The 27,604-nt window shown below is 40.5% G+C and overlaps 1 protein-coding gene across 1 annotated transcript; it reads left to right on the top strand.

Moving 5' to 3' along the window:
• The first annotated feature begins 291 nt into the window (after positions 1 to 291).
• scnn1a.L (sodium channel, non voltage gated 1 alpha subunit L homeolog) lies at positions 292 to 27,378 on the top strand. The gene is given in 13 exon segments (NM_001087923.1): positions 292 to 353; positions 8,029 to 8,337; positions 9,500 to 9,755; positions 9,842 to 10,029; positions 11,190 to 11,299; positions 12,636 to 12,799; positions 13,272 to 13,370; positions 15,248 to 15,365; positions 17,251 to 17,329; positions 18,111 to 18,168; positions 19,240 to 19,286; positions 22,724 to 22,799; positions 26,169 to 27,378. Coding segments are annotated over 12 exon segments (1,899 nt in total). The 5' UTR covers positions 292 to 353; position 8,029; the 3' UTR covers positions 26,565 to 27,378.
• Positions 27,379 to 27,604: the final 226 nt, after the last annotated feature.

Genomic DNA, 27,604 nt, shown 5'->3' on the forward strand with positions numbered 1-27,604 from the left:
TGATGTAAATGAATGGTTCCCAGGTAAGGAGTAGGAGGGAGGGAGGGACATGGGAGGTTCAACTACTCAATCTGCCAGAAATAACTGGAAACAAACCAGTTCCATCTCAGTCCAGTTTAACCACAAAGGAGAGAGGGAGCAGGAGGGACAGAGTGAGGGAAAGTGCTAGGGATAAGGTGTGCTGTTGTAGAGACGGAGAGAGAGGTGCAGGGCTATAGAACAGCACAAGGGGAAAATCAGGAGCAGGTGCCTGGGAGACATCTATTTGGGAGGGGAGAGAATTTGGGGAAGAATGAAGTAAAAACAACCAGAGGACGCCTGGAGATATCTGAGACAGAGAAAAAGCAAACCAGGTGAGTGACTGCTCTCACCTACCTGTTCTGTCATTTGAAATATTCCACAAGGAATGCTACATTTGCCTGAAGTTGCAGGGGGATGGAGAAGGGTAGCGTAAGTGTGTATAGGTGGGAAAGGTGTCTCCTACACTGCTCAGAGCTTGGACTTCTTCCAGGTAGCACCTGAGAGGTTTTGTCTGGTATTCCTGGCTGAAGAGTTCTCCCCCCCCTCATGTGACTGGTCTTGCTTAATGCTTTCCCATTGCTACATCTACATCTTTATTCCTCAATTTAAGAGGAAATGCATTCAAGGCTAGCACATTCCTAAGTGGAACGCCCTGAGGTAAGAGCTAGGTTATACTGTTAGACTGGCATTGTGTTTGTAAATTCTATGCCACATGGACCAATTAATTCCCCCCAACCCGCAAATACCTGTGGCAGTTGATTTTCTATTGCCATTTTTTTTTAAAAAAACACCATCTCTGGATCAGGAGTGAGCCACAGCTCTTCTTAGGGTCAGGTCACACAGGCAGATTCGGGGAAGGGAGATTAGTCGCCTGGCAACAAATCTCCTCTTCTTTGGGTTGACTACTCTCCCCGAAACTGCCTACCCGCCAGCAAGATGGCACTCGGAGCGATTAGTTTTCCGAAGTTTCCTCGTGAGGCAACTTCGGAAAACAAATCGATCCAAGTGCCCCCCACCGACGCTTTCCATTTTAGCCGGCAGGAAGGCAGGGGAGGCAGTTTGGGCAGATTAGTCTCCCCGAAGAAGAGGAGATTTGTCGCTGGGTGACAAATCTCGAATCTGCCTGTGTGTCCTGACCCTTATGGATATCAACAGAAAGCTTTTCTTGGAGGCACCATGCGGCATGTATAGGGGTGGTTTATAGTGTATGTGTAGATAAATGTTTGCAGTGCAGCTGTTATTGTATATTCTGCCATATTTCTTAAAGACATGGCCGAGATTGCTTTGAAGGATAAAAGAAGATAAAATGGAGCTCTCTAAACAATGCACGGAAAGGATTAGTGTTGACCCTTTTATGCCTGTCATTTTTTTTGTTCCCCCCTCAGGAATTTACATTAGTGCTGCACAGTAGATAGAAAATGCCAACAATTAGATATCATAGGAATGACTGATATAGATCTAAAGGAATAAGGGACCACTTGAAAGGCAAGGCTGCCAGCTCAATGTCAAGGTTCGGTAGCAGGTGGGCTGTTATAGTTTACTAGCGAGTGTTTTTAGTGACCTTCATTTGACTGGCAGTCCCCAATACCCCTTGAGCATGCAGTACCAAATAATTATAGTTTTATGGAGATTCGTGACTTGTAAGCCTATTTTAGATTACAAGGTCACAAGGACCCCTAACAGTTAAGTTGGACTCAGAAAGACGCATATTTTTTAAAAAGTACACATTCTGACAAATTTAAAATGGGCAAACAGGTATTTCTACTCCAAACTACCAAACTGCAAAACAGTGGAAAATCAACTCAGAACTTGCAATTTACAGCATCTTATTTCCCACATGTTCATGCTTAGAAAGATAACAAATAGTTTAGACAAATGCCAGTGGTCTGCTAAACAGTTTGATACCCAATATGCATAGGATTAAAATACTATGTGGCATGTAGATACACCAAAATAATAATTGCGCATATGGATTTTCGTGGCTAATATTTAAGTATTAAGAAACAAGTGCCTGTGTTTTATGTATTGGAAAAGCCCTTTAACTGCAGGTTGACCCTTAAAAAAACATTCTTGTTAAGCACCAAATGTGAGAAATATGTCTTGCTGTCCCTAACTAAAGCAAAACTGAAAAGTTGCCCAAAGTTTGTATTTACAGCATTTTATCTCCCACATGTCCATAAGTACAAATAAATAATATCATCAATATGAATGCCATGGGGTCTTCTGAACAGTTTGATAACAAATATGCATAGGATTACAAAACTTTGACATTTGAAAACCCAAAATAAACATAATTCCTAGATGTTTTCACACAAATTACAGTGCCAGTGATAACCATAGAAAAGCATATATATTTTTCAAAGATATACTTTTGAAAACATTTTAAATGGTTTTATATTTCTTTGTACCATAAATCTTTCGTAAATTTAGTGAATTTGTTTTCAGGTAATTCATTGAGTATTGGAATTCAGCCTAAATATGAATGTCCCATGTCTTTGAAATAGATGGATGCATTATATCTGTGTCATTCATATTCATATGATGTGGCTGCAAAGAATGCAGAACCCAATAAAACCGCTAGAAGTTCAATACAAATCACGCAAAGCAATGAAAAAAAATGATTGCACAGTGAGATTGGCGATCAAGAAGTAGAAGTTGAGTTCTACTGTTGTGACTGCTCAATTGATATTTTACAGGTAAATCACAATAAAATCACTTAAAAAATAATTTGGCAATGGTCACAACAGCACTAATAGGGGCTGTGAATAAAGGGAAGGAAGGTAGTAAGGGAAAGAAAAGAAAGAAAGAAAGAAAGAAAGAAAGAAAGAAAGAAAGAAAGAAAGAAAGAAAGAAAGAAAGAAAGAAAGAAAGAATAAATGGCTGCATTGTAAAGGTCAATTAAATAGTCAATTATTACTTAGCAGAGATAATATCTGTCCACCTGTAACGTATTTCAGAACAGAAAACAATTACCTTTAGAGAATGAATGCAATTAGACACAAAGAAGTAGAGATCACAGGAAAGTCACAGGAAAGTCATCTGTAGGTTTAAATGTACTGCATTTAGTCTGCTCTTGTAAGTGTGGTGGCACATGAAAGTTGAGAAACTTCAGGAGAAGTGATCTGCATGCATCCCGCCGGCGATTCACACTCTTGCCGGCGGGAAGGCATTTCGGGGAGATTAGTCGTCCGCAGTAGATCTGATCCCCATTGTAAGCAGCAGTCCTGTCCTGCTTTATGGCAGCTGAGATTCTAGCTATCTGTATAACAGAACATTCTGTCCCAGTGGCTGCACAGATCCTATCTGATCCCCATTGTAATCAGCAGTCCTGCCCTGCTTTATGGCAGCTGAGATTCTGAGATTCTAGCTATCTATATAACAGAACATTCTGTCCCAGTGGCTGCACAGATCCTATCTGATCCCCATTGTAAGCAGCAGTCCTGCCCTGCTTTATGGCAGCTGAGATTCTAGCTATTTGTATAACAGAACATTCTGTCCCAGTGGCTGCACAGATCCTATCTGATCCCCATTGGTAAGCAGCAGTCCTTCCTGCTTTATGGCTGAGATTCTAGCTATCTGTACAACAGAACATTCTGTCCCAGTGGCTGCACAGATCCTATCTGATCCCCATTGTAAGCAGCAGTCCTGTCCTGCTTTATGGCTGAGATTCTAGCTATCTGTACAACAGAACATTCTGTCCCAGTGGCTGCACAGATCCTATCTGATCCCCATTGTAAGCAGCAGTCCTGTCCTGCTTTATGGCAGCTGAGATTCTAGCTATCTGTATAACAGAACATTCTGTCCCAGTGGCTGCACAGATCCTATCTGATTCCATTGTAAGCAGCAGTCCTGTCCTGCTTTATGGCAGCTGAGATTCTAGCTATCTGTATAACAGAGCATTCTGTCGTTGTATCTCATGATCTTTATCTGCCTGGGAAATCCCCCCCCCCCCCCTTAGAAGTTATTTACAGAATCCTTTAGCTTCCATTGCTGGATGATAGTGGTTTATTTGTTAGTAATGGCAAGACAACATTCTACTGTTTCCCTAACGGTTTAACCTCCAAAGATCATTATTAGCCCCTGGCTTGGGAATCTTGACTACTGATATGAATAAAATATATATGGCAAACTGGAGCAGCCTGATTTGGTGCAAGACCATGGCAGGTGGTCCCTACGTGTATGGCTAAAGTAAGCATGAAAAGCATTTCATCTGAGATAGCCATAATGGTAATGGCTCTAGATCATATTTGTTGACTTCAAAATAAAGCTTTCCAGGTCATCTAAGCTCTGTAAGGGAAAGATGTAAATCTGACACTCTGGTGCTATGAAGGCCTTTCTTGCCCGAAACCATGGAACAAAGGAGTATTTACTACACCTGATGGGTGGGGTCTCGGCCAGGGGCAGACATGAAGAACTGGATCTGTTGTTCTCTATCATGCTGGGGGGGGGGGGGGGGGTTGCTGAAGGATTTGATTACTGCTTAAAATGTACTTATATTGGGGCATGCATGTAGTGTAGAAATATATGTGCCTGTAGCACTAGGAACCTTCCTTGGATTCAATCCCCCCAAATACTTACCTATTCAATACATACACTGCACCTCCTTAAAAACATCGGACCCTTACAATGTTGCCCTATAATAATGTACACATTGCCTAGAGCTGGTTTATGCTTCCAACTGTGCAGCAGCATTACATAAACTGCAGACGGCTGATCCCCCCACTACTGTCCTTCTCCACCTAAATCTCTGGCCAGACAAGGGCACTCATGTTAATGGTGAAGGCTGAAGGGTTGAGGTTGAAGTGCTTCAGTAAACTTTGCACACGGCTGGCTTGTGGTTACAGCATCAGCTCTATAAAATGTGACTCTTCTTGTGCAAAAACTACCAAGGTTTGGGAAGCAACAGTGCTGGCAGATACAATAGAAAGGGCTGGACTTGATGGACATCTATGTAGTTTAATTCCGTGCGCTGCACCGTTCCCTTTTTCTAGGATATTTCTGAATGTCATATTCTGCGGAGGAGGTTTACGAAACTCTCATAAAACGTTTCTGCTTGCAGTCACTCCCATTTAAATGACTGGGGAATGCACCACTTATGGCACATGGTGGCACAATGTAGTGGGGCTCATGCCATAGGCCTAAGATGGGCAAAATCATTACAAAAAGCAAATGTGAACTGACTGCACCATGGGTACTTGTGACTGTGGGTATGAATTTGGGATTGCTCTAAAAACAGGGCTGGGTTAAGAACACACAAGGGAGCATTAATGCGCTATATAATCTCTGTAAATAGATTAATTGCAGGCTCAGTGCTTACCTCATCACAGCAAGAACAGATTGTCTCCTGTTTTAATAAACACAATAAAGTAAATAATTGCATGTTCTGGTCCGGTGGCGTTCATGTTTATTTGAGGCAACAATGCATCAAGTCTTCTTACTCTGTAGGGAAGAAACGTGCAGACACTTTAAAGGACATGGTTGTGGGAATGAAGGAAAGATATCCAGACTTTATGTTGACTCTGTTTCAGCTGGTTGTGAGAAATTCTTCAGTTCAGTCGATCTTTGCTCAGGGTTCCCCATTAGCTACTTACATGGTTACAGATATAGGGGGAAAAAAAACAATAAATCACTTGTTCCATAATTCCAAGGACATCTAATTCATTTTCACCCTAGATCTCATGATTGACCTTCAGGCTGGTGTATCTAGAAGCTTCAGGTCAAGCCCACCCAGGCACTGCTCCAAGCCAACCCATGGAAGCCTGGGAGACTTTATCTATTATGTGTATTTTCAAATTAGTGTGAGTAGCCATTGTGGATCTGATCTGGCAGTTTGTTTATATGTAAGTGGTGATGTACAAGCAATCATTTGTAAACATCTCTTAAACATGAGAATAATATAGATTTACTTGGCAAGGTACAATATAGCCTGTAAAATATCTGCAATTGGCTTGTGTCCTTGTAGACCTCAGGGTTGTGTATTTATTGTCTAAACAAACACAGATGTTCATAGACAAATGGCGAGTACTAACTGAAAGCCAAGAACACAATCTACTAACTATTTCACTTTCATAGACCACTTGGTAAATGTAGCAACGTAGTATATAAGCACAGCACAATAAATTCATTATGTTACATAGTACCTGTATATACTTCAGCACTAAAGTACCTCATATATCTAAAGGGGGTGCCACCAGTCAAGCCCAAGTGGGGGTCAAGGGAAGTGGCTTTTGTGGGTTTATGTATTGAGGGTAGGGTTGCCACCAGGCCGGTATATACCTGCTTGGCCGGTAAAAATGATGGTTGATCTCAATGCTATTAATAGGGGAAAAATTATCAATATATAGGAAGGTATTTTTTTCCGGAAAAGGTGGCAACCCTAACTGAGGGATCATTATTTCGGGGTTCAGTTACAAAATTACCACTGGTGCCACATAGTTAATGGCACTGCTTCTTCTGATAATCCTACTTGTCTTTTTCCATTCCCCTTTAATTAAAGAACTTTTTCAATTCTCTTACAAAAATCATGAAGGTGTATGTAAGAACCTTTTTGGAGTTTTATACCCTTTTAATTGGTGGAGACATGCATGTAGTTAGAAAGGAAGCAGAACCTTGAACTGTTGGAGGGGCCTAGAGCAGACAGTACAGCAGCTTATGAAAAATGCTTATTTGAAAGTTTAGGAGGCCCTAAATTGATTTTGCTGTACCTTATATTGGGTTGAGACTAAAGTGCAGCACCATTGGACTGGAGGGTGTATCCGGGGCACACCAGGGCTACTGTATTAGGGGACCACACACCCCAGCCTAACTCCCCCCAACTCCAGGGCCTTTACCCTCAGCTACAGATTTTCATAATATCATTGCACAACTTTGATTTTAGGTAGCCATAAAGTGCTGATTTTTGGACACTTTACTGTATATACGTCATTATCTAAAGGCTCCTTCTATGCACTAAAACATTACAGGGCAACTCATAAGGCCCAAACGTGTTAATCTGGTAAAATGCACGGCTGTAGGTTTCCCAACCCTGAGTTAGAGTCTTATCAGCATTATTTATTCAAAACTGGCAGTTAAAGGAAACATTGGAGGTTCATTTCATGTTGGCAGTACACTCCTTTGGAACAGGTCTGCAGTATGTTCTTTCAGTTATAGCAACCCAATATTAGCTAAGATCTGATCTTCTGATTTTTTTCTTCTAATTCCTCCTCATATAATCTTATTGCAACTGTCTAGCCTTGCGTTTGTTGTTGTGACCAATGTTCTATCCTGCTCGTGGTGGTTTGGTGGCCACAAGAGAGGATGAGAGGACCTGCACTGGACATGTTGGCATGGAGTTGGGGTATCTGGAATAGTTTGGGGCAGGGGACACCAGAGGGTCTCTACTGAGCTGTTATAGAGATGCAGCCATTTTATTTAAAAAAATACTGTAGACTTCAGCCCTTGGGTCTCATTTTGTAAGACTGGTGCAATTCTTGTTGCAAAACTGTCTTGTAATTTAATTTAGCCATTAACTAAGCATAAAGGAATGTGCCCCCATTGTGTACTGCAATTGGAAATGACATGTGAAACTATAGGGCCAGACTGGCCCACTGAGGGGTCCAGGAAAACTCCCAGTAGGCCCGGGTGTCAGTGGGTTCTCCTGCTGACCCAACCATATGCCTTGCATACCTATACCTCAGCCATTAGAATGATTTAGGAGCAATTATTAAAATAATAAAGAAAATGAAGAAAGACAGAAGGAAAATATAGTTTTCTGGGGACCCCCGGGCAGTTTCACACTGCATAGCCTGCTGGTGGAACAAAATTTGGGTGCAATTGCTTGCCATTTGCTATCTGCCACACCAACAGAACAACTCAGAGCAACTTAGCTTTTACTGAGACAGTGGCATTAGAAAAATGAAAGCAACATATGATTGGTTGCCACAGGTAAGTCTTCCTCATATTAAACATTAGTGTTCTGATTATTCAGCTCTCAAACCTATTGAATTGAATGTAATTCTCTTTTATCAGGATGACTAAGGAGGAGAAGAATGAGAAGGAGGCCCTCATTGAGTTCTTTTCCTCATACCGGGAACTGTTTGAGTTCTTCTGCAGCAATACCACCATCCATGGGGCAATACGGTTGGTCTGTTCCAGGAGGAACCGCATGAAAACGGCCTTCTGGCTTGTGCTCTTCTTGGTTACGTTTGGCCTAATGTACTGGCAGTTTGGCCTCCTCTTTGGTCAGTACTTCAGTTACCCAGTCAGCATCAACCTCAACGTCAACTCAGATAAACTTCCTTTCCCGGCTGTGACCGTATGCACCTTAAACCCATACAGGTGAGTGCTGAATCCACTTCTTTGAAGTAACAGCGGTGGGGTAATTTTCTCCCAAAAACAGCTGACTTGTACAGGCTGTTGGCTTATTCTTTGAAACATTTTGTTGAGAACCATCTCTCTAACATTTCATAAATATGATAGGGAAAGAACATTTAGAGATGTCTTTAGCCTTTCAGTTGTTGCTGAACTTCCAGTATTCTACCAATAACCTTGTAGAGGTTGGATATCCCTGATGTATATAAATGTAAAATTGTTAATGTTAACTAATATGTCAGTTGTTCTTTTACCAGGGCCACCATCAAAGGGGGATTGGTAAGAGTTCTGCCAGGATCCCCATGGCAACAGGGGGCCTGGACAAATGCAATGGTCAGATTTATGGATGGGATCAGAGGGGTATTGGCTAAATATGGGCTGGTGTAGGTGTATTTGGTTGTAGGATAATAAAGCATTGGGGAATGGACCTTCTAACGTAGAATGTATGTAGAATGGGGCCCCAGGATGTTTGAACCATCAATTGTTGGCTTTAAGTCAAATAATCTCTCTGTTGTACCCTAAAAAAAACCCTGTGCCCAAGTCCTGGACTGAGGGATCAGCAAGTGTTGGAACTCACCATAAGCTTTGGAATAAATCTTGGGCATGACTGCACAAAACTGGGTGTGATACTGTAGCCAAGGAGATCAAAACTTTCCAACCCACTCCTGAACTGAGGGGTCAGCAAATGTTGGAGCTCACCATAAACTTTGGAATGGGCGTGACTGTATAGAACTAGGTGTGATCTTGGCCACATCTTTGAAATTATATTGGGAAGTTTGCAGCCTTCTTGAGGCTAAGGATTCATAAGCTGTGGGCTGGGAATCCTAAAATTAGGCCCACATGTGGTTTGGGGTTTGTTTTATCATCCCCTTTGCTACAATAAAACGTGATTCTATGGAAGGAGATTAAAGGATACTAATACTTCGCTAATTCTAAACCAAATCAGTGGTCACTAAACAGAGCCTCCAGACCTAATTTGGGTTCCATCCAGAAGAGACCCCTGCTCTAGGCACACATGAAAATTAGCAAGGAAAGAAGATCTGAACTTGGAGCTTATTGATAGTCCTTTATGTCTCACTGTTATCAGTAAAAAGCATAATGTGCACTAAACCCTGACCGTTGCTTTTAGGTACAAAGCGATTCAGAATGATCTGCAGGAACTGGACAAGGAGACCCAAAGGACCTTGTATGAGCTCTATAAATACAATTCAACTGGGGTGCAAGGATGGATTCCTAATAACCAGAGAGTTAAGAGGGATAGAGCAGGACTCCCGTACCTACTTGAGTTGGTGCCTCCAGGATCTGAGACCCACAGAGTGTCCCGGAGTGTGATAGAAGAAGAATTACAAGTCAAACGCAGGGAGTGGAATATTGGCTTTAAGCTGGTGAATATTAATAGTCTATGTGCCATAAGTTACCTTCACCTAATTTTCCTATGCCTGCTCATCATTCCTCTCATTGTCTTTACTAGTGCAACGAGACGGGGGGCGACTGTTTTTACCAAACCTACACTTCAGGTGTGGACGCCATACGTGAATGGTATCGCTTTCATTATATCAATATCCTCGCTCGTGTACCCCAAGAAGCAGCGATTGATGGGGAACAACTGGAGAACTTCATCTTTGCTTGCAGATTTAATGAGGAATCCTGTACCAAAGCGTGAGTGTGTGTGGTTATTCATAGCTTTGTGATTCATCAGGGAGAATAAAGGACATAAGGGATAATGTACCCCCTATTGTAAAATCTAAGGATATTAGAAGTCACTGAGGGATTCTGTGACCATATAAAGGCACAAGGCTGCAGGCTGAGTTATACAGGGAACTCTGAGTATCACACATGTATTATAGGGGATAATGTACCCCCTACTGTAAATGATAAGGATATTAGAAGTCACTGAGGGGTTGTTCTGTGACCATATAAAGGCACAAGGCTGCAGGCTGAGTTATACAGGGAAGTCTGAGTATCACTCATGTATTATAAGAAATAATGTACCCCCTACTGTAAATGATAAGGATATTAGAAGTCACTGAGGGGTTGTTCTGTGACCATATAAAAGCACAAAGCTGCAGGCTGAGTTATACAGGGAACTCTGAGTATCACTCATGTATTATAAGGGATAATGTACCCCCTACTGTAAATGATAAGGATATAAGAAGTCACTGAGGGGTTGTTCTGTGACCATATAAAAGCACAAAGCTGCAGGCTGAGTTATACAGGGAACTCTGAGTATCACTCAGGTATTATAAGGGATAATGTACCCCCTACTGTAAATGATAAGGATATTAGAAGTCACTGAGGGGTTGTTCTGTGACCATATAAAGGCACAAGGCTGCAGGCTGAGTTATACAGGGAACTCTGAGTATCACTCATGTATTATAAGGGATAATGTACCCCCTACTGTAAATGATAAGGATATTAGAAGTCACTGAGGGGTTGTTCTGTGACCATATAAAGGCACAAGGCTGCAGGCTGAGTTATACAGGGAACTCTGAGTATCACTCATGTATTATAAGGGATAATGTACCCCCTACTGTAAATGATATGGATATTAGAATCACTGAGGGGTTGTTCTGTGACCATATAAAGACACAAGGCTGCAGGCTGAGTTATAAAGGGAACTCTGAGTATCACTCATGTATTATAAGGGATAATGTACCCCCCACTGTAAATGATAAGGATATTAGATGTCACTTATGGGTTCTGTGACCATATAAAGTAGAGATGCACCGAATCTAGGATTGAGTTTGGAAATTGGCAAAATCAGGCAAATTGTTACTGTTAGTAAAGTAGTCCTTTTTTAAATATCATTTTATCAACAGGAATTACTCAAGTTTTCACCATGCGATATATGGGAATTGCTACACCTTTAACCAAAACCAAAGTGACCAATCGAACCTGTGGAGTTCTTCCATGCCCGGAATCAAAAATGGTTTGTCTAGAAGCTTCATATCACTGCATGAATATCTTTAGCAAACAATGTAAATTATTATAATGAAGCAATCTGTTTAATTTTTTTTTATTTTAATATTTAGGAATGTTCAGATATACAGCTATGGTATCTGTTATCCGAAAACTAGTTATCTAGAAAGCTCTGAATTACGGGAAGGCTGTCTCCCATAGACCTCACTTTTAATCATATAATTCACATTTTTAAAATCCCAATTAACATATTTAATCCTTATTGGAGGCAAAACAATAATTAAATGATTTTGTAATAACATAGTGGCATATTTACTAAGCTCGAGTGAATAAGTCGAATAAAAAAATATACGAATTTCGAAGTAATTTTTTGGGTACTTCGACCATCAAATTGGTCAAATTCGATCGAATCAAACGATTCGAAAGATTCGAAGAAAAAATCGTTTGACCATTCGATAATCGAGGTACTGTCTCTTTAAAAAAACCTTCGACTTCATACTTCGCCACTTTAAACCTACCGAAGTCCAATGTTAGCCTATGGGGACCTTCCCCAGCACTTTTCTAAATTTTTTTTGGTCGAATAAAAATCCTTCGATCGATCGCTTAAAATCATTCCAATCGAATCAAAGCTTTTGCGCTAAAATCCTTCGAATTCGATATTCGAATAAGAAGGATTTTACTTTGAGGGTCAAAATGGGGTTTTTTAACCCTTTTAAGCGATCGATCGAAGGATTTTTATTTGACCAAAAAAAACTTGCTGGGGAAGGTCCCCATAGGCTAACATTGGACTTCAGTAGTTTTAAAGTGGCGAAGTATGAAGTCAAAGCTTTTTTTAAAGAGACAGTACTTCGATTATCGAATGGTCAAATGATTTTTACTTCGAATCGTTCAAATCATTCGATTCGATCGAATTCAATAGAATTTGATGGTCGAAGTACCCAAAAAATTACTTCGAAATTAGAATATTTTTTCATACGACTTATTCACTCGAGCTTAGTAAATCTGCCCCTATGTTATTACAAGATCATTTAATTATTGTTTTGGAGATCCAGAAAACCCCAGGTCCCGAGCATTCTGGATAACAGGTCCCATACTTGTGGGTACAGGTTTCAGTGTAACTTACTCATGGGATGGGGATGGGACTCCCTCTTATGCAGTTCCTTTTTATCATTTGCAGAACTAGAGGATCTACACTAAATAACATTCAAGTTGGAGGCCAAATTAGACAATTTCCAAGTATTTGGCCCAGCCAGTTGGTCAGGCAACCCAAGCTCTTGTCCATGTAGGGGTTTAGGTTGCTCAAAACAGATATGTTTACCTTGAAACCAAATGCTTGTGTCTTTCAGGTCTAACCCTTGTCCTTCGGACTGAGCAGCATGATTACATTCCTTTACTTTCCTCGGTGGCTGGAGCAAGAGTTCTTGTCCATGGACACAAGGAACCAGCCTTCATGGATGACAATGGTTTTAATATTCCTCCGGGGATGGAGACCTCCATTGGAATGAAAAAGGTAAAAGCAGAAGGATAAACATTATACTAAGCCTACAGATCTTCACTCATATACTGTACATATATATGATTGTAAACTCCAGTGACCCTACTGTTTCAATTATAAACCCCCTTCAACTGTAGATGCTTCATATTAGTCAGCTTTAATCCAGTGAAGCAAATGATCAAACATTTTACTGCACAACTCTTGCCATGAACCCTGGCCTTTCTCTGAAGTAGTGTAGGCTGGGGCTTCATAAGGTCATGGTGGTGGTTGAAACCCAACAGAGCAGGGAATGGTATTTACCATGCAATGTTTTGGGACAAGCCTCCTCTTCAGGTATATGCAAGCTCAATCATTTAGCATAGTTGATGACTGGACTATCCCTAAAACATTGTATGATAAGGTCATAAACGAATAAGCTGAATTCTAATACTAAAGATTTCGGATGAATGCTGATTATACTGATGGTGCTTGTCTTGATGCCCCACAGGAAACAATCAATCGCTTGGGTGGGAAATACAGCGACTGCTCTGAAGATGGAAGTGATGTTGATGTGAAGAATTTGTTCCAAAGCGAGTACACGGAGCAGGTAGATGCAAGCTCTTCTACACGTGTGATTCATTAGTATAGACTACATTTGCTATATCCTTTTTTTGGTTCAGTTTTTATACATTAATCGTATAAAACCGATGTATATTTGTTGGTTAATGAAAAAGCCAGACTGTCTAGTAAAATTTGGTAATTGTAATTAGTAATAGGACTGCCACTAGCAAGGTGGTGGATAGTCACATGATGGACCACACGGAGGACTTCATGGACAATTAAATAATGCTATTCTCACGCACACACCATTCCCATTCTTTACAGAAAACTCCGGCGCAATATCATGTGGCAAGGCACTAGCATAGGAAAGTTAGCCGTTGAGTGATTTCAACACTATTTCCCCCCTTCTCTGGTGTCCAGCACACAATACACAAGCTTCTGCCGACTTTCACACTACAGCCTGTAGGTTCCCTACTAGCCTACTCCTGAGCTCTCATATCCCTCACTGGCGCACAATTGCCAGCCTTAACCCCAATCTCTACCTACTCGTTTAGACCACAGGCTGCCCTTGCTGTCTATACAGAGACCTCTCCCATCTGAGGTGGATCTGATCTCCTGCTTCTCTGGTCCTAGCAGATGCAGCTTCCCATCTGGTCTGGCTTAAGGTGGCCATAGACGCACAGATAATATCTTACGAAACTAATTTAAGTACGATAGTCACTGCGTTTATGGTGTGAAAGGAGCCGACCGATATCCACAGAAGACTTGGATAACGGTCGGCTCGTCAATCGGGCTGGGTGGAAAATTTTGATTGGCACCCAAACATCAGCCATTGTTAGTGCTAAATTGTCAGATACAGGTAGAAATTTATTGTTTCTATACGGTGTTGGACTGGCACATCGGGATACCAGGAAAACTCCCTGTGGGCCCAGGTGTCAGTGGACCTCTTGCTTCTAACCATTTAGCCTATTTCATGGCCATTCCCTATTTCTTTATGGAGAAAAATGCTTAATAATGGAAGACTATAGAAAGTAGATATAAAATACTAGGAGAATAGGAGAGGAGGAATAATAGTTTGGAAAGTGGGTCCATGGTCGAAGGTTTTCTGGACCATGGTCCAAGGTTTTCTGGTGGGCCCCTGGCATCCCAGTCCGACACTGTTTCTATATGTATATCTGTTGATGCAACTCTACACATGTGTATTGAAAAGAACAATCTTTCTTGGAAAGATCTTTTCCAAGAAAGATCTTGTCTATGGCCACCTTTAGCGGCCAGTCTTGCCTTCAGATCTTATCAGGCCAAAAAAAGAAGTATCTGGCTCCTGCACCTCCTTATATAGGCTCCTGAAAGGGAATTGAATATTGCCCAATTATTTACAATTGAAAAAATATATATTTCACCTTCTTACAAACAAGTACACTGTAAAACACCTATAACTTCTTCCCGTTATAGACAGGTAATAGTATGGCATCATTGAATAATGAGAAGCAGATTGCAGAATCAGATTGCAGATTTTTCATTTTAATGTTGTTTGAGCTGTTCTGGCCTTGGTTTAAAGCAGTGATCCCCAACCAGTAGCTCTAAGCAACATGTTGCTCCCCAACCCCTTGGATGTTGCTCCCAGTGGCCTCAAAGCAGGAGCTTATTTTTAAATTCCAGGTTTGGAGACAAGTTTTGGTTGTATAAAAACCAGATGTACTGACAAACAGAGCCTCAATGTAGATTGACAATCCACATAGGGGGTTACTAATAGCCAATCACAGCCCTTATTTGGCACCACAAAGGGACTTTTTTCATGCTTGTGTTTCTCCCCAACTCTTTTTACATCTGAATGTTGCTCACGGGTGAAAAAGGTTGGGAATCCCTGGTTTAAAGAAAACCTGCTGTGTAGACTCTTACGTTTCTCTCATTTTATATTTTTAGGTCTGTGTCCGTTCTTGTTTCCAGGCTGCTATGGTTGCCCGTTGTGGCTGCGGCTATGCTTTCTATCCACTTTCCCCTGGAGACCAATATTGTGATTACAATAAGCACAAAAGCTGGGGTAAGTGGAAGACTCTTTATGACAAGATAACACTTTGATACAAACAGATACAAGGTCTTAGAGAACAGCCTTGGCCATATCACTTGATGAAGGCAGGTGTATAACAACAGGAAAGTAAATCTTCATAACTTGTCCTTGAGTGTACACTCACACTGAGTAAATACAGATTTGTTTAACCACCCAAACTCATCTGCACCTGAACTTAACTGGAGCTCAATTGGAAAATTTCCCTAAATGGTGATCACCGGTCTAAAGAAGAAATTCTTTCCAAAAAAATGCAAAAAGTATGAAAAATGTAAGGCCTTGCCTAGTCTAACCTAGACCCATGTCTGGTTTGATTCTCATCTTTTATTTAAGTCCTGGATTCTCAAAGATAAATGAATATTTGACCTTCTGCACTGGAAATAGAAGGTTCCAAAGAACTTTGGGGCAGATTCACTAAAGGGCAAATTGACGCCAGCGACTGCTCCGCACACATCGCACCACTTTGCCAGGCGCAAATTCACCATCACTACAATAATTCTCTAATATGCAAAGTTGCACCCTGGGCGCATTACTTCGGCAGTGCGAGTATTTCATAGCGAAGATACACTAGCGTTTGTTTGTACTTAGTGAAAATCGCTATCGATCTTGCGCTTAGCTTAGGTAAATTTGCATAGGGCGGCTAATTTAAAGTTGTATAAAGGTCAGTGTCGGACTGGCCCTCCAGGATACCAGGAAAACTCCCGGGGGGCCCAGGTGTCAGGGGGCCCTTGTGCTGCTAAAGATTTGGCCTATTTCATGGTCATTCCCTATTTCTTTGAGAACAAAGAGGCTAAATAGATGGAATAATAGATCATAGTATGTAAAGAATAGAGACTAGGAGAATAGAGGTTGAGTGAGGAGAAGAATAATAATAGTACTGAGAGTGGCCCCTGATCTATGGTTCTTTGGTGGGCCCCTGGTCTAAGGTTTTGAGGTGGGCACCTGGTGTCCCAGTCCGACACTGAGGGACGTCTTTATTATAAATGTTGCTTGAAGTTAACATTTTTTAATTACAAATGTCCAGAGAACCTTAATAAAGACAAGAGAGTTAATATAATGCCCTACACATGAGCCCACTGTAAAATAAATGTTCCATATGTTATGAAATGTCTGGAAAAAATCGGTTCCCCAAAAAACATTTAAGCCAGGACTTTTACAGGCAATCCCGCTTAAAAAAAAGTCGCCAGCGTTTTTTGAACTTTAATGCATTATAGCACGTCGCCTGGTCTGAAGTGGCAAAGTCAACTCTGGCGAAAGAGGTAACGTTCAGTAAAATCTGCATTTTAGTGAATTTGCGGAGTAAGAGCAAAAAGTCACCTGGCGATAGAGTGCGAACAAACGATACCGACGGTCTCTTTCGCTAGTGAATTGGCGCCTGCGTCTGTTAGTGAATTGGCGATGTCCCTGCGGGTGGCAATGCTGGCGAATCATCACTAGCGTTAGCCACTTCGCCCTTTAGTAAATCTGCCCCTTTATGTGAACAAAGAGCAAAAACCAAAGGGGAAAAATAGGGGCTCATTATGTTCATGTAAACAAATGAAATACATTAATGTTCCACACTTAGGACCCATACATTCATTTATTGATATGGATACACTTAAACCTTGATTATCTCTCTCTGCATAGCCCTCCTATTGTGTTATAACGTCCTTTAAATAGACAAGAGTAGACCTTAGTGGCCAATGTGCTGGTGTCATTGGATAATTGTTACTTGGGTGGGATTCTTTATGTCTAACATTAGCAGAATAACTCCAAAGCCAGTAGAGACCACGTCTGGTGGTGACCACATAAAAGTGTGACTCTGCTTTTGACCAACTGTTTGAATGGTACATACTAATTATTTGCATTATTTGCCCCACAGGCCACTGCTACTATAAGCTTATTACTGAATTCACTTCAAACAAACTGGGCTGTTTTACCAAATGCCGCAAACCGTGTCTGTAAGTAATTGTAGATTTTTTTAGGGTTAGTAATATGCGGGTGTGGTTTATTTTGATCCCTTATAAGAAAGTGACATGTTGGATGGGGTCATCTTTGCAATCCTATCTCTCAACTGTTCCTTTTTAGATGGATCATTTGGCAACTGTATAAGAACAAAGGGGTGGGGCTTTTTATTAGGGATCCACCAAATCCAGGATTCGGTTTGAGATTCGGCCAGGCCTTTTCAACAGGATTCGTATTCAGCCAAATCTTTGTTCCTGTAAGGCACAAGGATTGATGCGCCGAACTGATTCCTAATTTGCATATTTAATTAGGGCAGAAAGGGAAACCACATGACTTTTCTGTACAAAACAAGGAAGTAAAAAAATTTTTTCCACTTTTTCCTTTCTTGCCCCTAATTTGCATATGGGCTCGGATTCGGTTTGGAATTCAGCCGAATCTTTCATAAAGGATTCAGGGATTTGGCCGAATCTTTCACGAAGGATTGGGATTCGGCCGAATCTTTTATGAACGATTCGGCCGAATCCCAAATAGTGGATTTGGCGCATCCCTACTTCTTATGAAATGGGAGGAGTTTGTGTGGTAGACCAGGATGGGTAGAACAAGGACATAAATCACTTTGTCAAGATTTATTTAATCAGGAAGGTTGGGAGGAAATTATCCTTCAGCTATGCCTGTTTTGTGCCTACAGTGCCCCGCCCTCCCAATGTGATTGGTTAATGCCCTGTGCATATTAATGATGAAAGAGCTGTACTATTGTTCTATCATGTCTCCCTACAGGGTGTCAGAGTATCAGCTGACTGCAGGTTATTCCAAATGGCCGAACAGAGTGAGCCAGGTTAGTTGAGTCAATTTACATAAAGACAATAAATTCACAACATTTTTTAATTTACCTTCCTGAAATTGTTCAGAGGTAATCAATATTTTATGAAGAAAGGTTAACTTATAAATGATATTTTAAGTGTGATTTAAATCTTTGCATGACACAGAAATCTCCTCCACTGCAGATGTAAAATATTGAAGCATAAAACTGCCCGACACTAACTAGATGTGCTTGAAATGTATTGGAATGTATTGGAAATACATAGGGGATAGAGATTGTCCAGGAACATTACCTAGATATCTGACACTGTGCTTTCTGAATGGAACAGAATAATAATGAATATGATGAGTGAGATCTAAAAGGGACTCTCTGGAAATGGAAACTTTTGAGAGGTTTATTAGTTCACCCTGGGGGCACATGTAGGTGGAGAATAATACTGATATAGGGCAGCACCTCAACTCAAAGACGTCACGGAATAAATATATATGACAGCCAAAGTATAAAAATAGAAGAAAAACAAAAAAAAAACAGCCAATCAATAAAGTATGTCTGTTTTTAAGAGAGAGAGAGTATTTGTCTTGAACTGTCAGCCTCAGCACATCCCCAGAAAAATGTTGTTACCAAAGTGACAGCATGCAAAGTTAGAAAAGAAGCGAGAATCTCAGCCATAAAGCAGGGCAGGACTGCTGCTTACAATGGGGATCAGATAGGATCTGTGCAGCCACTGGGACAGAATGCTCTGTTATACAGATAGCTAGAATCTCAGCTGCCATAAAGCAGGACAGGACTGCTGCTTACAATGGGGATCAGATAGGATCTGTGCAGCCACTGGGACAGAATGTTCTGTTATACAGATAGCTAGAATCTCAGCTGCCATAAAGCAATGGGGAATAGATAGGATCTGTGTTTTGATATCGGGAGTCACATAGGGGCTGACAAACTCATGTGCCATAGGGCCTAAGATTTTGGATGTAAAGTGGTCTAATAGCCTCTGAGAACTCTCTGTCTAGGCCTAATAATGAATATGGATGTATTTATTGACACACAGGATTGGGAACGTATCTGACATGACTTTTTATGTTACAGGATTGGGTGCTTCACACACTGTCCCGACAATACAACCTGACGGACAGGTAAGGACCTAGAGATTCTGTATATTACTACAGTGTAACCTGCTTTGCTTACACACAATGTTGCAATGATGTTGGCCCACAGTTCCAGACTGGCAATCTGTGGATTCTGGCAAATACTAGAGGGGCTACTGTAAGATGCCATAGATACTCACTATTTATTGGGCTGGTGGGGACTGTTAGGGCCTCTGTTTATTTGAAATGCCAGGGCCTATTTTGAATCCGAGTCCAGACCTTTCCAGTCCAGATGTCCCCAAAATTGTGGATGACCCATTTCACACAGCAGATGACCCATGAAAGAAAAAGCAGACCCCGCAGATTCCTCTGTAGTTACGCCACTGCTTACATAGGCCTCAAGGTGCATTTTATTTTTTTTCTCACACCAATATATTTTAACAAAATTGAAAGGCTAAGCCCACTGGATCCAGCCCCGTGCCCATCTTTCCAAAAATTACAAAGTTTGACTTTTAGTACATTTAAATCTTGGGTTGCTCTCCTTCCCATCGTCAGACATGGGGCAAGGCCTGAATTGATGGAAAACAGCTGGCTGGGATTTCTCACTGCCTTGAATACTGTGGCCTCTGGAGAAAAAAACATAATAATAATAATAATAATAATTACCTATAGGAATCAGTTCAACAGACAAACCCCGACTTAGCACCAAGGCCTGACTATGGGAAAGAGACCAAGAACATGATGGAAAGAGAATCAGAATAAGTTGTTTCTGTTTAACAAATTTCAAATCTGAAGTTTAGAGCTTGTAGGTATGTGATTTATCAGTGCAGTAGCCTTACAACATGAGGCCGGCAGCGGTGCCTCAAGACTAAAAAAAAACCAGAAAGGCAAATTACAGCCTGATAGGTCTATTATTAAGGTATATTGTATCCCTTGTTATAAAGTGTAATGATAGTACAATAAGGGAGAATGATAATTGTTCCAATAAACAAAATCCATGAATAACTTGTAAAATAAATAGTGAATAAACTAACCCCTATTGTAAAATATATAGTGAATAAAGTAGCCCCTATTGTAAAATATAAGTCACCGAGGAGTTTAATGACCAAATAAACGAACAAGGCCGAAGGCAGGTTTATATGGTCTTGGAACTCCGAGGTAACTTCTAATATCCTCATATTTTACAACAAGAGGAACTTTATTTATTATAATACACAACGCTTAGTGAGTCATGTGACAGAAAGGACATTACTACTCACCGTTTATAACTGATGACATCACTAGTCACTGTTTATAAGGATATAATACACACGAGCCATGAATATCCTGTAAATTATATCCTTATAAATGGTGCTTAGTGATGTCATTGGTTTTATTCAGAGCTTAGTGATGTCATTTCTGTCACATGTCTCACTGAAACTTGTGTATTATAATAAATAAAGTACCCCAGTTGCAATATATGAGGATATTAGAAGTCACCTCGGAGTTCCATGACCTGTATATATTTTATATGGTCATGGAACTCCTTGGTAACTTATAATATCCTCATATTTTACAAGAGGGGGTACTTTATTCACTATATTAACATTAATTAATGTGGGATCAGTTCTCTGTGTCACATAACTCACTAAAACATGTCTTTTATTTAAAAAAAAAAATAAAAAAAAAAGTAACCCCGATGTATAATATGAGGATATTAGAAGTCACCTTGGAGTTACATGACCTGTATAACTCAGCCTGCAGCCTTGTGCCTCTATATGGTCACAGAACAACCCCTCAGTGACTTCTTATATCCTTATCATTTACAGTAGGGGGTACATTATCCCTTATAATACATGAGTGATACTCAGAGTTCCCTGTATAATTCAGCCTGCAGCCTTGTGCCTTTATATGGTCACAGAACCCCTCAGTGACTTGTAATATCCTTATCATTTACAGTAGGGGGTACATTATCCCTTATAATACATGAGTGATACTCAGAGTTCCCTGTATAACTCAGCCTGCAGCCTTGTCCCTTTATATTGTCACAGAACAACCCCTCAGTGACTTCTAATATCCTTATCATTTACAGTAGGGGGTACATTATCCCTTATAATACATGAGTGATACTCAGTGTTCCCTGTATAACTCAGCCTGCAGCCTTGTGCCTTTATATGGTCACAGAACAACCCCTCAGTGACTTCTAATATCCTTATCATTTACAGTAGGGGGTACATTATCCCTTATAATACATGAGTGATACTCAGAGTTCCCTGTATAACTCAGCCTGCAGCCTTGTGCCTTTATATGGTCACAGAACAACCCCTCAGTGACTTCTAATATCCTTATCATTTACAGTAGGGGGTACATTATCCCTTATAATACAACTCAGCCTGCAGCCTTGTGCTTTTATATGGTCACAGAACAACCCCTCAGTGACTTCTAATATCCTTATCATTTACAGTAGGGGGTACATTATCCCTTATAATACATGAGTGATACTCAGAGTTCCCTGTATAACTCAGCCTGCAGCCTTGTGCTTTTATATGGTCACAGAACAACCCCTCAGTGACTTCTAATATCCTTATCATTTACAGTAGGGGGTACATTATCCCTTATAATACATGAGTGATACTCAGAGTTCCCTGTATAACTCAGCCTGCAGCCTTGTGCCTTTATATGGTCACAGAACAACCCCTCAGTGACTTCTAATATCCTTATCATTTACAGTAGGGGGTACATAATCCCTTATAATACATGAGTGATACTCATAGTTCCCTGTATAACTCAGCCTGCAGCCTTGTGCCTTTATATGGTCACAGAACAACCCCTCAGTGACTTCTAATATCCTTATCATTTACAGTAGGGGGTACATTATCCCTTATAATACATGAGTGATACTCAGTGTTCCCTGTATAACTCAGCCTGCAGCCTTGTGCCTTTATATGGTCACAGAACAACCCCTCAGAGACTTCTAATATCCTTATCATTTACAGTAGGGGGTACATTATCCCTTATAATACATGAGTGATACTCAGTGTTCCCTGTATAACTCAGCCTGCAGCCTTGTGCCTTTATATGGTCACAGAACAACCCCTCAGTGACTTCTAATATCCTTATCATTTACAGTAGGGGGTACATTATCCCTTATAATACATGAGTGATACTCAGAGTTCCCTGTATAACTCAGCCTGCAGCCTTGTGCCTTTATATGGTCACAGAACAACCCCTCAGTGTCTTCTAATATCCTTATCATTTACAGTAGGGGGTACATTATCCCTTATAATTTAATATTTTGACATTAATAGAGGGAAGGTATAAAAGTAGAAATATGTGCAACCTCCATAGCAGGTAATATGGACGTATCAGTCACAGACTCTCCGCACTAACAAAGGATCACTTTCATTGTTTTAACCAGACTCAGTTAGTGTTACAGTATAAAGATGTCAGGCTGTTATGCATTTTAGTCTCTATATAAACTCCCTATTTATCTCTCTCTCTTGCAGAAATGGAATCGCTAAACTGAACATTTACTTTGAGGAACTGAATTATAAAACCATTCTGGAGTCCCCAACAATAAATGTAAGTAAATGTTTGGTGTAGTAGCTTTAAGTCTCGGCCATTGAAATTGCTGCCCTTTAGGACGCCAGCGCTGCTGGAATTCCCGTTACTTGATTTTAGATTTAAATAAGATTTAGGAGTCACAAGGAAATCCAGTAACACGTTCTCAGGCTGAAACGGTTTCTGAAACCCGCATGGAATAATTTCCAGTAAAGCAATTTTGGTAAGATAGAGGAATGTTACAGATTAAGGAGGCTGAACCCAATTATTATTGCAATACCTGGAGGCCTATTTTAGAGGCGAATATTAGTGGTTTTAGAGGTTTTTGAAACCACAACTAAACTCGCTTTCTCTAAAGCCACGAATGTCATGAAATTTATTTAAAAAATCCAAACTGAAAAAGCACAAATGGGAAAAGACGCAAAAAGGTCGACTTTTTCGAATTGTTGCATAGTCAAAAATACCCAAAACCCTCTAAAACCACGAATCAAAGAAAGTCTTCCAGTTCAATAAGAGCCATCTGCCATTGACTTCTACATGATTTTGATAGGTTTTAGCTGGAGTATTTTCGGATTCGGAATTGTCTCGTAATAAATCTGTGGGGGAAAAACGCAACTTTTTTGGCGTCAAAAAGTCTGACCCAACTAAATTTGGATTCATCTTCTGATTAAGGGAATTAAATAGTCAAAATATTTCCTGGAAAAAAAAAGTGCTTTATTGTTTTTTTTTTTTATTTCTTTCATGTATTTATTTATTTTTCTTTGTTCTAATGAGATTTTTATTGTAATTTTAAATGTAATTTTATTTTGTTCAGTTTAACCTTTATGATCATTTTGTTAGATCTTTATTGCTTTTGGTTTGTCCTTGGAAAGCATCATATGCTATTGTATCTTTCTGCTTTTACATTCAATTTTTGGGATCTTGTTTATGAACTGCTCCGATATTGACTTGTTTATGAATAATAATAAACACGTTGTAAAATGAAAAAAGTCTGACCCGAAAAAGTTGCGGCTAAATTAATCGACCAACTAAAGATTTTTATACAGGTATGGGACCTGTTATCCAGAATGCTCAGGACCAGGGGCTTTCCGGATCCATAATTTGGATCTTCACACCTTAAGTCTACTAGAAAATCATGTAAACGTTTAATAAACCCAATAGGCTGGTTTTGCTTCCAATAAGGATTAATTATATCTTAGTTGGGATTAAGTACAAGCTACTGTTTAAAATTTCAAAATTTGGATTATTTGCATAAAATGTAGCCTATGGGAGGCGGCCTTTCCGTAATTCATAGCTCTCTGGATAACGGGTTTCAGGATAATGGATCCTATACCTGTACCTGGCACAGAACTTGCACTCTATGGGGCAAATTCACTAACCGGCGAAAATTCGCCAGCGCTGGCTTCACAACACTTCGCCAGGCGTAAATTCGCCTGGACAACGCTAATTCACGAAGATCCAAAGTTGCGCACAGGGTAATTTACGAAATTACGCCAGCGAACTTACACTCAGCAATTCAAAGTTACGCTAGCGATGGCTAATTAGCATACGGCATGCCGTTAAAGTACAATGGACGTTTAAGATGCAGCAAATACATTACATTACACAAGCCCAGGGAACCTTAATAAAATTATATAAAGTTGTTATATTGCCCTACACATGTGCCCAAAGTATAGTTTAGGTGCCATATGTCAGCAAATGTAGGGGGGAAGAGGGTACCCCAAAAAAAATTTACGATCTTTTTCATTCTATCACCCTTTAAATAGGAAAAAACGCCAGCGTTTTTTGGGACTTAGAAAAATGTTGAACTATTTTTTGAGGAAGTCCTACCTACTCTATTGCACTTCGCCTGGTCTGAGGTGGCGAAGGCAAGTCTGGCGATAGAGGTAACGGTCAGTAATATCAAAATCTCGAATTTGCGTAGTAACACTGCCGAAAATTTGCCTGGCGTTAGAGGGCGAAATTGCGCCAGAGTCTATCTCCTTGGTGAAATTACACCAGCGAATTTATGCCAGCTACCGTTAGTAAATCAGCGAATTGCCGACATGACGTCACACTGGTGAATTTTCGCCAGCGTTAGCCACTTCGCCCTTTAGTTAATTTCTTGTAACTGCCTGGGTTGCACAAAATTCATGAAAATACTTAATTTCAACTCTTATTCGCATTCTAAAATCAAATGGTTTGTTCCTCTCCCAGCTTCCCAGTCTGCGGGGGTGCAGGTTCTGTACAGGCATTGCCTACTGGGATTGCCGCGCTGCAGTCATCTGGGAAGGGACCAGTAAAATAAAAAGTGAACAGTAAAGTGCAACTGCGTGAGAATTATAGTGGTGTGACATTGTGCTTAGTAAATAAAGAGAATTATGCAAGATATTGTGCAACACCAATGAAAACCACTGTTTGCTGAGAAGTGAAACTGACAGTTATTACTTCGTAAAAACTTTTGTGTTCCTATGAAACCTGTGCGAGACAATTATTATCTACCACAGTCTGCAGCGTTTCATAGAGATTATCCATTACTCACTTCAGTCCCAGTGGAGCTTACAGTCTAAGGTCCCAATAGCAGCCATGCCTATGACTAAGAGGCCCATTTATCAAAAGTCGAAAATTCAAATTCATGTGAATATACTCACAATTCGACTGGGAGATTATTTAAGAAAAAAATTGAATGGCTAATATTCGATCGAATGGTCCCGAACCAAAAATTAGACTCGTATTTGATTCGTACGAATGCAATTTTTCTCCCGTAAAAAAAACTTGAATGTCAGGAAGGCTATTTACATCTCCAAATGGCACATGAGGTTTTAGGTGGTGAATATTCGAATTAGGACTGTTTCCATGTGATAAATCTCACATTCAAATTTACATTCGAATAGGGGGATTAAAATTTGAATGTGTGAATTTTTAAACTCTAAAATTCTAATTCAAATGGACTTTTCGCACTTTGGTAAACCCCTAAGTGCACAAAACGCGTAGGGCACATAGAGATATTGTTGATGTTAAAGGTGTTTTTTACGTTTATTTTCATGGCCCTTGTTGAGTCCTTGAGTGCCCTTTACCCAATTTTTTGGCTATTGAGCCTGTCGCAGTCACACACAGAAGGGTCAGAAGTCAGTGAACTTGCCTGTATTTGGAGTGTGGGAGGAAACAGGAGTACCCAGAGAAAACCCAGGCAGGTACAGGGAGAACATACAAACTCTTTGTAAATAGTACTCCAGCCAAACCTAATCTAGGACTCCACTATTGAGGTTCATCATTGGGTTCCGGTTGAGTATGGAGAAGGTTTAGGGTCATGCGTTTGGACCATTATACAGAATACCCAGAATATCTTTATTTCTTCAAAAAGGATTCTTTATCTTCATATGTTTTTGTTTTTTGCTTCTCTCTCTCCAGATGGCGATGCTTCTCTCCTTGCTGGGCAGCCAGTGGAGTCTCTGGTTTGGCTCCTCCGTTCTTTCCGTGGTGGAGATGCTAGAGCTGGTCATTGATTTTGTCATCATTGGGGTAATGATTCTGCTACATCGTTATTACTACAAACAGGCCAATGAAGGTGAAGAAACTACAGTGGTTCCAACCCCGGCACCAGCCTTTGCTGATCTAGAACAGCAAGTTCCTCACATTCCTCGTGGTGATCTCTCCCAGCGCCAGATAAGTGTGGTTGCAGATATCACTCCTCCACCAGCGTATGAAAGCCTGGACCTGAGGTCTGTAGGGACATTATCCTCTCGCTCATCCAGCATGCGCAGCAACAGGTCCTACTACGAGGAGAATGGAGGTAGAAGGAACTGAGAGAGGTTGGGGGAAAAGAAAAGAGATCTAGAGCATGAAATGTGTTGGAAATGGGGAGAAATTCTGAGTACTTTGCCACCTGGAGCTGTTAATTGTTAGGATTGCAGATTGCCTAGAATCACTTTGTTTGTCAATGCCCTTAAAGCAGAACTAAACCCTAAAAATTAATATGGCTAAAAATGGCAAATTTTATATAGTGAACTTATTGCACGGGGCTAAAGTTTGAGCTTGTCAATAGCAGCAATGATCCAGGACTTCAAACTTGTCACAGGGGGTCACCATCTTGGAAAGTGTCTGTGACACTCACATGCTCAGTGGGCTCTGATTGGCTGTTGAGAAGCTAAGCTTAGGGCTCGTCACTAATTATCCAGCAGAAAATGAGCTTCCCTGGCTGTAATATAAGCTGATGCTACAGGTTTGCTGATTATTCAATTCTGATGTTAATTGCACTGGTTTCTGTGCTGCCATGTAGTAATTATCTGTATTAATTACTAATCAGCCTTATATTGTGACATTTCTATTCTATGTGTACTGTATATTGTGAGTGGCTCCCTAAGCTCAGTAAGTGACAGCAGCACGGAGCATGTGCAGTGAATCAGCAGAAAAGAAGATGGGGAGCTACTGGGGCATCTTTGGAGACACAGATCTTTACTGCTAAAGGGCTGTGGTTGCCTTGGGCTGGTACAGAAGCACAAAACATCATGTACAACATTTCTAGCTACTTATTTAGTTAGGCTTTAGTTCTCCTTTAAATGGGAATAATCACCTTACTATATTGTATATCAGAAATAAACTTGCATTGCTTCTGTAGACAAATAAATTTTGTGACTGGGCTTAATTTCATTCTTTTACTCCTTATGGCTTGTCAGAATGACGAATCTTTATGAATGGAAAGATAATCAATGAATCATTTTTATATTGGCTTTTGGTTGTTTGCTGTCCTGGTAACCAATCTAAGTTTCACTTCACTGAAAGTCAACTTTCTTGAGAGTGATTCATAAGATAATATTGTTTGCGTTCCGGTCTTTACTGATGGGCTT

The sequence above is a fragment of the Xenopus laevis genome, chromosome 7L (assembly GCF_017654675.1).
Source record: "Xenopus laevis strain J_2021 chromosome 7L, Xenopus_laevis_v10.1, whole genome shotgun sequence".
Lineage (NCBI taxonomy): Eukaryota > Metazoa > Chordata > Amphibia > Anura > Pipidae > Xenopus > Xenopus laevis.